Here is a 13,987-nt window from a genome sequence, read left to right on the forward strand (position 1 = left end):
GTAACATTGAATTGCAAGCAGGTGAGCTACTTCACTGCATTATAAAACATTTATGACTACAGGTATGCTACATATAATTCATATATTCTCCAACGGTCTTGGATGTTCTAGACATCATAGCTGCTTCTGCGACTAGAAAGTGTTGCTCCAATTAGACGTCTTCTGTATGTAGCATGTAACACTTGTGTATTGTGTGATTATGGGAAAAGGTATGCCTCTAATACTACCAGCTGCTGTGGAAGGAATCTTACAGAGAAACAAGAAGCATACAAGAAGCTATGATGCTGGACTACAGGGATAAATAATTTAAATGACACTTATAGTGGTGAAAAAAACAAACAAAAACCTTTTTTTTATGTGTTTTATGAATATATCTCTCAGACCCCATGGTGATAGCTTTCCAGAGCTCTGGAGCTCCCATTGTGTTCTACTAAGCACATGCTGAGCCTGGTGCATGCGTTTAAGTTTCCAGTTCAACTCTATTGCAAATATTATATTTTATTATATTATATTGTTGAAATATTTATATTTAACTTTTCATTTTCTTTCTTTCTTTTTTTTCTATTATTATTTTCTCATATGTGTTGTTTTTGTCTTATTTTTCATTGGTATTTTCATACAGTCCATAGCATTTTTTGAGTGATATTCACTCATATTGTGAAAAGGGAATACATAATTTTCAAGGTTTTTAATAAATATATTTTATTCATTTGATTTATTTTTCCTTTATGTCACTGAAGTTATATTGATATTATTATTTCTGTCCTCTTAGGGACTGGCACTCTCTCCGGATTATTCGCTACAGTATTCCTATTCATTTAAAAGAGACCTAGACTGAAAAATGTAATTTATTTAACCATGAATGATACATAGGATAATCCTACAGCTATTGCGAGCGGCCAGGATGATGGTCGCGATGGTCAAGACCATCGCGACCATCGGGGCTTGCGACGAGACCCTTGTGGTAGGGTCTCGTGGCCGCAAGCCCCAGAGAGCTTCTGGCTCTAACAGAGCTGGAAGCTCTCCCACTGACATCACTGGATGTCAGTGGGAGACAGCCACCCCCGCGCCACGCCTACAAAATGGGGCGAGCTGTCGATCAACATCGACAGCCACCCCTTTTGTAGTGAGCCACAGAGCGAGAGAATTTCTCTCTCGCTCCGGGTCTTGTGCATGCGCAGTGCGGTCGCTGCGCGTGCGCAGAGGCCACCATCGACCCACAAGCGCTTGCGAGCGGGTCTGAATCAGGCCCACTTGCTGACGTGCAGCAGATATATTGGCCGATCAATTGATCGGACAATGTATCTGTCAGTGTGTACCTAGCATTAGTTTTAAACAGTATATTAGAGATACAGTATTGCTTGTTATTATCACTCAATTTGCACACTGGCATATTTTTTTTATGTCTTATGCATCATTTAGCATGCAGGTATTCCCATTTCTGGTGTTTTTAGGTTTAGTTATTATATATGTATTTTTAATACATTTACAGTAATTATTTAGCTCATCTTTTAAAGTCTAGAAGCCTAATCTGTAATATTGCAGAGAAACATATTATTTATTTATTTGATAAATTACCAGCATTCTCTGCAGAGCGTTATAATTGCAAATAAACACAGTAATAATAAATAATAAATAAGCATGTGTATTAGGAAACAGACGAAAAATAAAACTATGGGCCTGATTCAGACCCACTCGCGAGCGGCTGTCCGCTCGCAAGTGGGTCGATGTTATGGACTGAGCATGCGCACGACGGAGGGAGCATGCGCCAGACGCGACGAGCGAAGGAAAGTCCTTCGCTCGTTGTGTCCGATCAAAGGGGGCGTGCTGTCAATGTTGATTGACAGCACGCCCCCTTTGGTGGGCGTGCCGGGGGCGTGCCTCCCTGACGGGGGCTTTCCCACGGGAACGCCTCCCGTCAAAAGCCGGCCCACTGACATCACTAGTGATGTCAGTGGGAGTGATTTTGGCTCTGATAGAGCCAAAATCACTCCGGAGCTTGCGCTTGAAAACCTCAACCGCAGGCTCCGGCACGCAATTTCGATGGTCGCGAAGATCACGACCATCGCGGCCATCACAATGCACGCTCGTATAGCCTGTGGGTGGTGACCCACAGCTATACGAGCGTCCAGGAGGACGCTCCATTTTCATGGAGCCCGGCCCTCATTCAGAGCGTGCGCTCTGCTCAGAGCGTACGGCTCTGAATGAGGGCCTATATTTCCTGAGGCTGCTTTTTGCAGCAAGAGAAAAGCAGTGAACACCGCAATTTACCTTTGTCACAGCAACTGGCGATACTGCTTTACCGGTTCACGCACGCGCAGTGGAGCTTGGGCTGCCAGCTTCACTTATTAAACAATGACTTACAGTAGGGAGTAACAATGAAAATGTTTAAACTTGTAGAAAATATAGTAAATAAAATAGTAATCATAATTTAGTGGCCTCTAGTATAGGAAAAATGCTGTAGTTATATAAAAAGGCCCTTATTATATTTATAGTATTTTGTGACGACAACAGCGAATTGTGGCGGTACGTGTTATAGCCTTCACTGGGGAAAGCTGGCAAAATTTTGATAAGTAGGGTATATCGCCAGTGGTATTTTTTTTGATAGAGAGAGAAGCCATCCATTTTTAATGGAGATGTGCGGTTCAGTTTTCCTGAAATGCGAACTCACCCGAATGTAGGGGTGCGAGTAGAATTATAGTCCTAGTTCGGAATCACTTTGGGGTTCCGAGTGAAACCGAGTCCTGGGTTGGTTCTGCAGTCAGTTCGGAACTTGGATTTAAACAGGTCCAAAATAGCTATTTTATCGGATTTTTTAATCGATTTTTTTATCGATTTTCATAGATTTTTCAGGAATCCAAAACCTAATCAGAGCCAAAACACTTGAGGGTGGTTTTGCCAAAACCAAAACATGATGATGAAAAAAACACAGGGGTCTGCGCACATCTCAAATTTTTACCAAAGAACGGGCATTTCTAATTAGACTCGTACAAGATAATATAAGTAACTAGTTGTGTCAGATAAGCAATTTCAATGAATGCTCAAAGGTGAATAAGAGTTTTCCATGCACTTTTCATGAGCTGTTACGTCACGCCAGTGTCTGTCTCTCTTCACTCTAATGGGCTGATTCTAAGTCGCACGTAAAGTGACTGTAGCGATTTACTACCTTATGCTATGCAAGTACCAGATCCACTAATGCATATGAAAGCAGAAAACCGTGCCGCCATTTGCTTTTACACCGATCGTCCCAACCATCATCATTTGCACTGTATCAGCACGTGCACCAAGTCCATTCTAGGTGCAAGATGTCCATCAGAAACAGGCTCCCCTCCCCCATACGCATGACTGAATACCGCACAGAGGGCCTGATTCAGAGCCGAACGCTCTGACCAGAGCGCTCGCTCTGAATCAGGGCCCTCCTCCATGAAAATGGAGCGTCCTCTTGGACGCTCGTATAGCTGTGGGTGACTACCCACATCTTATGCGAGCGTCCACGATGATCGTCGCGATGGTCAAGACCATCGCGACCATCATGCTTGCGACGGAGACCCTGCGGTAGGGTCTCGCTGCCGCAAGCCCTGGAGTGATTTTGGCTCTATCAGAGCCAAAATCACCCACACTGACATCACTAGTGATGTCAGTGGGGCCGGCTTCAGACGGTAGGCGTTCTCCGTCGCTCCGGGTCTCCCACCAAAGGGGGCGTGCTGTCAATCAACATTGACAGCACGCCCCCTTTGGTGCGAGACCCAGAGCGACGGAGAGCCCGTCGCTATCCGGGTCTCGCACATGCGCACGACGGAGCTCCCTCTGTCGTGCGCATGCGCAGTGGGGCAACATCGACCCGCTTGTAAGCGTCCTGCGCTCGAGAGCGGGTCTGAATGACCCCCAGAGCTTTTGATACACGCTCACAACACTAACCTGACACTGCCACAAGTCAGGGTGGCACCGTGTGATCACTTTGCCACCACCCAGTTCACAATATGAAACTCCTTGTTTCGCGGAACGACAGATCTGGCTAAGTTGCGTCCAAATCAGAATAGTAAAGATATATGCAAATTTGCATCTGTACAATCACTCTATACAAAAACTCTCATTAAGAGAGACCTGTGAGATTGTTTTTTGGGTGGCTATTTTTTGGGGGCTTCCGATGGTGCAATTCTATTGTAGAGATGAGCAGGTTCGGACCTCAGAGAACCCGAACCCATCCGAACTTATCGATCCTAGCCGAGATCCAAGTCAACTCGGGTTTTCCCGCCTGACTCGGATCTCATAATGAGGCAAAACGTCATCATACCGCTGTCGGATTCTCACGGGTTTTGGATTGTATAAAAGGTCCTGCGATCACTGCCATTTTCATTCGGGCTGTGGAGAGTGAAGAGGAAGGAGGGGGCTGTGCTATGCTGTAGTGTTTAAGGGGCTGGCTACTGTTGTCACTTGTCAGGGGCTGGCTGCTTAATGTCTATACTGCATAGGGGCTGGCTGGCTGTTGTCCACTCCGTCCATACTAGGGCTGGCTGCTGTGCTGGGCTGTGCTGTACCTGTTGTCCATAAGGGCTGTGTTACTCTATATACTAGGAGCTGTGCTGCACACAGAAGAGGGGGGCTTCAATGGCTCCTGTGTCACTATAGTCCATAAGGGGTGCTGCTGTGTTGTCTAGGGGGTGCCCTGTCCATCAGGGGTGCTCTCCTCCCCAGTGTGTGTGTCAGCAACGTAGCTGTGCAGGGGTGCTGCCTGTGTTGTTTATCAAGGGGCTGCTGCCTTGCTCAGGGGTGCTCTTCCCCCCGCAGTGTAAAAAAACCATATTTTTTTCTGTGTGTGCATGCGTGTTAGCCACACCTATCAGCAATGTAGCTGCACAGGAGTGCTGCCTGTGTAATTTATCAAGGGGCTGCTGCCTTGTTGAGGGGTGCTCACACCCCCAAGTGCCCCCCAAAAACCAATCCAATCGATCAATGTGTTTTTTTTCTGTGTGTGCACACATTAGCCACACTTATCACCAGCAATGTAGCTGTGCAGGGGTGCTGCCTGTGTCATTTATCAAGGGGCTGCTGCCTCGTTCAGGAGTGCTCTCCCCCCCAAGTGCCCAAAAAAATTATTAATCAATCAATGTGTTTTTTCTTCCTGTGTGTGTGTGTGTGTGTGCGCGCATTAGCCCCACTTATCACCAGCAACGTAGCTGCGCAGGGGTGCTGCCTATGTCGTTTATCAAGGGGCTGCTGCCTCGTTCAGGGTGCTCTCCCCCCCAAGTGCCAAAAAAAAATCAATTCAATCAATCAATCAATGTGTTTTTTTTTTCTGTGTGTGAGCGCATTAGTCCCACTTATCACCAGCAACGTAGATGCGCAGGGGTGCTGCTTGTGTAGTATTTCAAGGGGCTGCTGCCTCGTTCAGGAGCGCTCTCCCCCCAAGTGCCAAAAAAAAATGTATCCAATCAACCAATCAATGTGGTTTTTTTTCAGTGTGTGTGCGCGCGTTAGCCATGAAATCACAAACGCCTCAGCTGAGATTTGTATAAACATTTTCAAAAGGTGAAAATAGAGGATATGGTTTAAAAAATGGAATAAAGCAGCTAAAACTGCGATCTCTGATTATAGTGTCCCTACTCCCTACCCATGGCCCCTCTACCTGAATTTCAGAGTCAGAGGGGCAACTCCATGCAACCGTATTCCAGAGTGCAGCTGCTCCACCTGTAGCCCAGGTCAGAAGATGTGTAGGGGGTGTGGTGATGTATGGACTAAAATGGAGCTCACATCCACTAAAGTGGACAATGAATCCCCAATCTAACAGGGAGCACAACTGCAATTTATACACAACACAGGATGGGATGACAATATAGGCTTGGGTGCTGGTATAATCTGGGGTGATGTATACATCATCTTCTTCACACAATATAAATTTGTCCCCGCTAGATTCCACCATTACAGGTGCCTCTGTAATATTTGCACATAATTGATGGTAAAGGTCTTTCTCGTAGAATTTGTAGTTCATTTTGATGGACATAATTTTTTCCACATTTTGGGGAAGTCGTCTCAGGCCGATCACTGACAAGGTTCCCGGCTGTGCTGAAAACTCTTTCTTAGTACACACTGGAAGGTGGGCAGCTCAAGTAAAGCAAAGGCAGTTTGTGTAAGGGCCTTTTTTTCCTACCAGTAGTTCTTTACATCTCTTCAGATCTGTGTCCGTTGGGAAGATGAAACAATGTCTTCATCCCTACTGGGATGAAAATCCACTCCCAGCAGCAGACATGGTGCTCAAGAATTCTCAAGAAAGACACATCGTAATACTTAAACCTTAAATCTGAGATGTTGCATTTGCTGCTCTGTTGCGCTTGTCCACATATCTGCTCTGGTTAAGTGGACAGAGGCTGCAATGGCAGTTTGAAGGCCACTAACTAACTAACTGGGCAGCACAGACGGTGTAATTGTTAGCATTACTTGCAGTTGAACTGCCAACGTGTTTGTGCCGCCTACTGCTGCCGCTTAGCTTAGTCAGCCAGCTAACTTGGTGCAAATTGTGGGCCTAAACTGGATAAAAACTATATAGTGAGCTGTGAGGTGGTCAAAATTGACTGGAAATGAGTGGAAATAAATGTTATTGAGATTAATAATACTGTAGGAACAAAAACAGGCATATTTTATGTGATTTTAGCTGTTTTTATGATTTTTTAAGAAAAACTCCAGATCCAAAACCAAAAAACAAAACACGGAAGAGAGGTTTTGACAAAACCAGTACAGATCCAAAACCAGGGGAGATCCATTTCCAAAACCAAAACATGGGGGTCGGCGCACATCTCTATTCTATTGTTGCTCCGTTCGGAAGCTATAGCTGGCTGAGCCGGGCATTTCTGCTCGCACCCTCAGGAGGGTGTGCAAGCAAAAATGTGTGATGAACCCGTGGTTTGGGTGCCCCAACCAGTACTTAAGACGGGTTTAGTCATTTTATGCGGCTAAACCTTGATCTAATTGGGTGCAAAGACCACGATAATTAATGGGCGCCCAGTACAATTGGATTGCAACACTGGGTGTCCATTAAATATTGCTACCCACAAAACAATTGAATTGCACCCTCAAAGTCAGCCCCTATGTATGAAATTCATTGCACCTAGGGGCACATGTGCAATTCTGTGTACAATTGCACTTGAACATGTGATATTATCATACTTTACCCTTCAGTAATATAAGAGGGGAGAGGCAAACCAGTTATTCCCGGGTGCAAACCATTAGGACCTGCTGCTGCCCACCCACTGGTAAACCATGCTTTAAAACAAACTAGCCAAAGACTGTTGATGTGGAGAGGGGGTCCTCTCACTGAAACTATGCACAAAGAATTGTGTTCCGAAAAACTGGACTGCTAAGGAGTATTGCAAAGGCATCTTATATACTGCGTTTTATTTAGTATTAGGGATGGCCATTGACCATTAATGGTTGTGCAACCATTGATGGTCTATGGCTGATGGCAAGTGCTTTTGCCATCTATGGTGTGGCACCATAAGCCGCATCATTGAGAAAACATTGATGGTGCTGGTCAGATGGCTGATATCTGTGCATGCTAAGCACTCAACCTTAAATCCATCGACCATCCAAGGTGCAGTCTTCGATGACCATTATTATTTTGTATCAATGATTACAAAAGTGGCTTAACTCCTAACCTCTGTAGGCCAACAGCCACATTTATTTCTACCCACTGAAAGAACGAGATTTGATTTAAGTACAGAGATGACAGCTGGCTCGTGACTGGATGAGCTTCATGTAAATGTTGGGACCCTGCTAAGCTGACCAGAAGTCCGGCATTCTAAGGAAGAAGCACTGTTGAGAAGTGGTATTATTAATAAGAAGGTGGGAAGTCAGTCACCCTTTCAATTACTGTAGATGACCCTTGTAGCCAGTATTTAATTCAGTAAAAGTGAGACATTACCTTGGTCCAGTTTCCGGTTCTCCAGCTGGCACACGGACGAAGTTGACATCTCCTTGCAGGATCGGGCTTTTTAACGTGTCCACAGTCTTCTTCAGTTCCTGTGCTACATTCAACATTTCTCCAGACAGCCCCCAGACCACAGGTTGTGGAACACTGCGAAAAGAAGAGGCTTACTGCTCATTCCAACAACGGGACATAATATACACAAATCCAACATGATTACTGAGTAGCAAAACGCAACAAAAATATAACGCAAGGAGCTATAGCAGGTAGTTTTAGGAAGTATCATATACTATATATATAAAAGCATCATCCTACCACCAGCAATGTCATAAATAATCTATTGTGATGACACAGGATTTCTTTTTAAGGCACATACTAATTGAAAATTAATAACATTTGTGTCTACTTAGTTGTAGAGAAATAAGAGTGGGTGACTTTAGAAATGTACAGGAGAGGTACAGTAAGTTTAATACACCTACATTGAGAGAATAGTATGAAATAACATTGCGCTGTTTGTAAATCATTGGGGCCGGGTATGCAAATGTGTGGTGTAAGGACGCCCTCTATGTCTTATAGAGCGATGGCAGTGAGCGTATGCTGCTGTATAAAGACGCCCACTTTCCCTTCTTAACACACATCACCTCCAGGAAGTGTATGATTAATCGGTAACATCGAGAGCCATCGGCGCTGCATGCAGCGCTTGAGGTAGCCCTTACCCCACCACAAGCACTGCGATCACTTCAGGTTGAAATACAACCAAGTGACGCGAACAATGACGCTTCCATGCACACCCATAAAACTCAGTTTTGACGCCCAGACACGCCTGCGTTCGCAGCACCGCTCCCCCGTTCGCAATCACCTTCCCCTATTACCACCCACAAACTGCGCTATCTGTCACTCAAGGTAGCACTCAGTCTTTGTGTTACAAGCACACGATTCCCGATCGCAGTGAGTGGTTCGCACACGCACACTGCGATGCATGCGCAGATGGGCGACCATCGCCCATAGCGAGCGAGCGCGGCTTAGGGTCCGGGTCTGAATCAGGCCCATAGTCTATAGAATGCTCTCAGATTATTTATTTACTGAACTCACTCACAGTTGACATTATAAAGCTAACATGTAATGTATACATGAACCTTCACATGGGTCAGAATAATCTCTGTTATTGGCGGAAAAATCACCTTTCCTATAAACGCAAAGTATAACATTGTAAGTATAGCCTCGCCGATGAGGAGGCTTCAGAAAATGGGGCGTAATACTCAGATATACTGTCAAGGCTTTATTCCCAGGAGAGATGTTCGCTGACCCCCTTGTTTTGGTTTTGGATCTGGGTTCATCTTCATGTATTAGTTCGGGTTTTGCAAAACCACCCTCAAGTGTTTTGGTTTTGGATCTGGAGGTTTGTTTTTTGTAAAATGATAAAAAGTTTTTAAAAACAGCTAAAATCATGTAATTTTTACAATCCAAAAAACAAAATTCAGGCTTAAAATCCGAATTTCGAACCACGGGAAGATCAGAACCGCAACTCGGATCTGTGTGGATCCTCCTCAGGAGATCAGTAACAGACTGGAATCTGTCCAGATTCACGGAATCCGGTTACTAGGATTAGCGGAAGTGACGCGATGCTGTGCATCTGAGTTCCACCGCAGCATAGGAAGTTGCCGTGTCACCATTACCCAGTATGCATAGTGGCGGAAATTACGCGGTGTGCTTCACCTCCACAATTAGATGTTTTTATGGCATTATAAAACATTTTATTTTCTTTCTATGGCTTATTGCATATGTTATATGTATATTTTATGTTCTTAAGCATTTTAAAAGTCCAAATATGGTTATATGGGCTGAAATAGTTAATGCAAAAATCGAGCCACAGGAAGTGATGTCATGCAGTATAGCCACATGTGGCCTCCATCTTGTTTAATCAGCCAGCTATAACTATGCAGAGCTTGTCCCATAAAGATATCCTCTTGATGAAGTCTCGGATATGAGATGAAATGCGTTGGGTCTATTGCTGCTTCCCTTATGGACAGATAAGCACATTTACTATTTATTTCTTGCACGTGTGATACCTATTATTTGGTCGCCGTTGGATATAATAATAACAACTTTTATATACTAGCTGTAGTGGAGAGTCTGTTGTTTTTACTTTGGGACTGACTAGTTCCTAATATACATTTCAACATACTATTGTATGCTCCACTGGAAGTATGTATATATGCAGTACATGCTATGTGATATTTCCATGTTTATATATTAGGGATGTGCGCCGACCCCAGTGTTTTGGTTTAGGATCTGGATTTCAAGGTTTGGATCTGGATTTGGTTTTGCAAACCACCCTCAAGTGTTTTGGTTTTGGATCTGGATTTTTTAAATAAAAAATAGATAAAAAGTTTTAAAAACAGCTAAAATCATCTAATTTATGCAATACCAAAACCCAGAATTCGGATTTAAAATCCAAATTCCGAACCGCAAAAAAGATCAGAACCGCGACCCGGATTTACCCGGATCTCCTCAGATTAGAACTGCGACTCCGATTTACCTAGATTCACGAAATTCGGGTGGATTCAGATTTCTGGAGAACCGAACCGCACATCTCTAGTTTATCTACTATATAAAAATGAAAATTTGTCATTCTGTCATTCTGTCTTTCTATACAAATCCACAGTTTACAAGCCAAGATCGTGAAATTTTACATACGAGTGTATTAAAACACGGCAGAGGCAACTAAAAATATTTGAAATCAAAATTAATTACTATTAATTTTTAATTAATTAAAAACCACAATTTTTGCATAGCATTCGCCCTCTACAGGTCAGGTCCGGAATTAGAAAAGGATTTAGCCCACAGTTTACAAGCCAAGATCTCTCATGGTTCTACACCTAAAACACCAAAGAAGAATAAAAGCATTGTCCTGTTTGGTTTATTGTTAGATGCGGATTTGGACACCATTCTTCTTGGGCCATCTGCAAGGTCAATAATAAAAATTACATTTTTGTTTCATTTCATAATTTGATATTATAACAAGCATTTTGCTACATACTAAGGAATTATGGAATTTTATTCTGTAGCATATAATCTAAGTCTCTGAACATCATTTACTATGGCTCTCGCATGGAGTTTACAGTACCTTTTAAATGCTGTATGAATTTATTAGGGATGAGCGGGTTCGGTTCTCAGAGACCCGTACCCACCCGAATTTCGGGGATCCGGGGCGATCCGAGCCAAGCTCGGATCTCCCTGCCTGCCCCAGATCCCTCACCCGTGGCAAAACCTTGCGATGCCGCTGTCGGGTCGCGAGGTTTTGTGTTGAGCGGGTTTAACGCTAATTGGCTGAGAGAGCCGTCTGTCACGGCTCTCAGCCAATCAGCGTTAAGCCCATTTAATATGCACACAGGAAGCAAAAGAAGATGGTGCCCGCCATCCCTCGCTGCCTGACACCGCCGGCACCCCCCACTGCCGACACCGCTGGCACTCCACTGGCAGCATCCCTCGCTGCCGACACCACCGGTGCCGACACTGCCAGCACTTGCAATGCTGCCCCACATACTCAGGACACCCTTAGCGACCCCCACACTGCCGACACTGCCGGCACTCCCACACTGGGGACACCACCAGCACCCATGCACTGAGGACACCACTGGCACCCCCTTCTGCGGACACCGCCGGCACCCTGCATTGAGAACACCCTTGCACTGCCGACACAGTCAGCAAACCTGCACTGAGGAACCACTATTGATATTAAGCCAGGCTTATTATGAGTCTGAATATGGTCAAAATTTATATCTACATCCATGAGGAGAGATCCATCTGATTTACAGTCAGGCCCATAAAGATGGCAACTACACTGGGATGCAAAAACTCAGCTCTGCAGCACAAATTTTTATTAATACTTGTTCATGCATCAGCTTACACAACTAGATGGTGTCAACAGTGGCAACCAAACTTTTTTGTCTACCTCTTTGGTTGCTGGACCGCACTATGGAACGCACATAGGCTACTTCCAGTTCATTCCTTTGTCACCCACTGAAGGGTAAAACCGATTGGATGAATCTTATACACTGTGGAGACCCTGAATGTCGGAAACAGCTGCACAAGGAACTGGAAGTAGTTGCTGTGCATTTCATGGTGCGATAAAGCAACCAGGAAGTACACAGTCATCCTGGTATCAGAGCAACAGAAGCTCTTGGCCGTGTTTACACTGTACATCCGACAATATTTGAATGCTTCTATCTCTGAAGTTTGCTTTACACCGTTACGGGTCCTACTACCTTCGAAGACCTTAGGACTGTGGATGGGGAAGTTTGTCACACTTTTCCTGAGGCCTGCCTAAGGAGAGGTTTCTTGGAGGATGATGTGTAAACAAACATTCTTAAATCCCAGGCAACGCCGGGTACTCCAGCTAGTATAATATATATTGACCAATTTGATGGTCACAAGGCCGAAGAAAAATCCAGACAGATTTAAAACTTAATTTATTTGCATCCACCATCGCCCTGTGCCCACCTCTGAATCCGGTACAGTATGTCCGAGTCTAATAAAAACATACTGCGCAATAGAAATGATTTTCCTACTTTTCAGCGCCACCTAACTTTTTATCACATTTTATACAGTAGATTAGAAATTCAACACTTAAGTTCACAGGTACATACAAGTTTTATGAGTTCTGAGAATTCTGAGCACCTTAGACCCTGCAATCACCATTTGCTGCATTCAGGAAACCGCGACCTTGAAGCCCAACTGCAGCACTAGCATACTATTAGACGCCATTAGAACTGAGCAACTAACTACCTTATTAGTAATATGTGTGAAAGCCAGCGACACCTTTATATCCAGCTGAATGAACCTTCTCCTCACCTCTGTCATTATGTGTAAGTGTGTCCTGCACTTTTCAATAGATATGTGATCTTGAAAACTCTTGGATTTAATAAAAAAGGCATTTCCAAACTATTATCTTCCAAGATGCATAGCTAACAGTATTCGAGAGAACATCGAAACTATTGTACAATACATTTATACACAATAATGTGAAGTTCCCACACTGAACTGTGGGCCTGATTCAGAGCCGCTCGTAAGCGGCCGCTCGTTCGCTCCGAGCGATGTTTGCACATCTGCGCATGCGTATGGGTTTTAGTACGCATGCGCGAACCAGTCAGTGCGGTCGAAAATCGTGTGCTCGCAACATAGCGAATGCCTGCTAATTTGAGTGACAGAATGAGGCGTTTGTGGGTGGTAACAGGGGAAGGTGCTTGAAAACGGGGAGTGGAGATCCGAACGCAGGCGTGCCAAACGGTCAAAACGGGGTTTTTAAGGGTGTGCATAATTAACAAAGCAGCGTCATTGACCACGTCACTTGGTTGTCTTTTAGCCTGAACTGCTCGCATGATTGCGGTAGGAAAATGCTACCACAAGCACTGCGTGCAGTTCATACGCCTTTTGATGTACTCGATTAATCTAATAAATAGCAGAGATGATGATGATGCGAGCGGCCAGGGGGGCGTTTTTTCCAAAATAGTGAGCGCATGTTTCGTTCGCTCGTTCAGACATAGAGGCGTCAACAGACCGCAAAGAGCGAGCGCTTAATTTAAATAGCCAGCCCCTTTTTCTGAGCGAGCGGCCGCAAATAGCAGCCGGCTCTGAATCAGGCCCTGTATTCTTTGGTCCGACGTCTTATTATACATCAGTTATCTAAGTCCATTTATCTACATACACTTGCCGTGTTGTGAGACTTTAACATAGAGATACGTTAGAGATACTATAGTGAAACTGTACACAAATAGTACACACTCTGTCAGCCGCGGAGCAGGGCTCTGTGCTGACCCCACATTCAAAACCCAGGATGTCTGGGAGGGGGCGGGGCAGCCGGCCGGATATAGTGCAGCATTAAAGCAGCACTACTGCCCGCACGGTGCCATTCCAGATGGCCTGCTAGCCAGATGCAGGCGCCATGGTACAGCGACGGTGCCACTCCCAGTGCCCTTAGCCCTTGGCAATGTTACCACTCATACACCCCTTCCTACGGCCTTGCGTTCAGTGGCCACTTTATTAGGCACTCCTTTACACCTGCACATT

The 13,987-nt window shown here is 44.7% G+C and overlaps 1 protein-coding gene across 1 annotated transcript in view; it reads right to left on the minus strand.

Moving 5' to 3' along the window:
* ADAMTS12 (ADAM metallopeptidase with thrombospondin type 1 motif 12) overlaps positions 1 to 13,987 on the minus strand; it is a 727,141-nt gene that overhangs the window by 123,087 nt on the left and 590,067 nt on the right. Inside the window, exon 20 of the mRNA XM_088466956.1 lies at positions 7,916 to 8,068. Within this exon, the coding sequence (XP_088323082.1) occupies positions 7,916 to 8,068 (153 nt within the window). The remainder of the gene's footprint in view (positions 1 to 7,915; positions 8,069 to 13,987) is intronic.

Source organism: Taudactylus pleione, unplaced genomic scaffold (genome assembly GCF_031769625.1).
Source record: "Taudactylus pleione unplaced genomic scaffold, aTauple2 ptg000068l, whole genome shotgun sequence".
Lineage (NCBI taxonomy): Eukaryota > Metazoa > Chordata > Amphibia > Anura > Myobatrachidae > Taudactylus > Taudactylus pleione.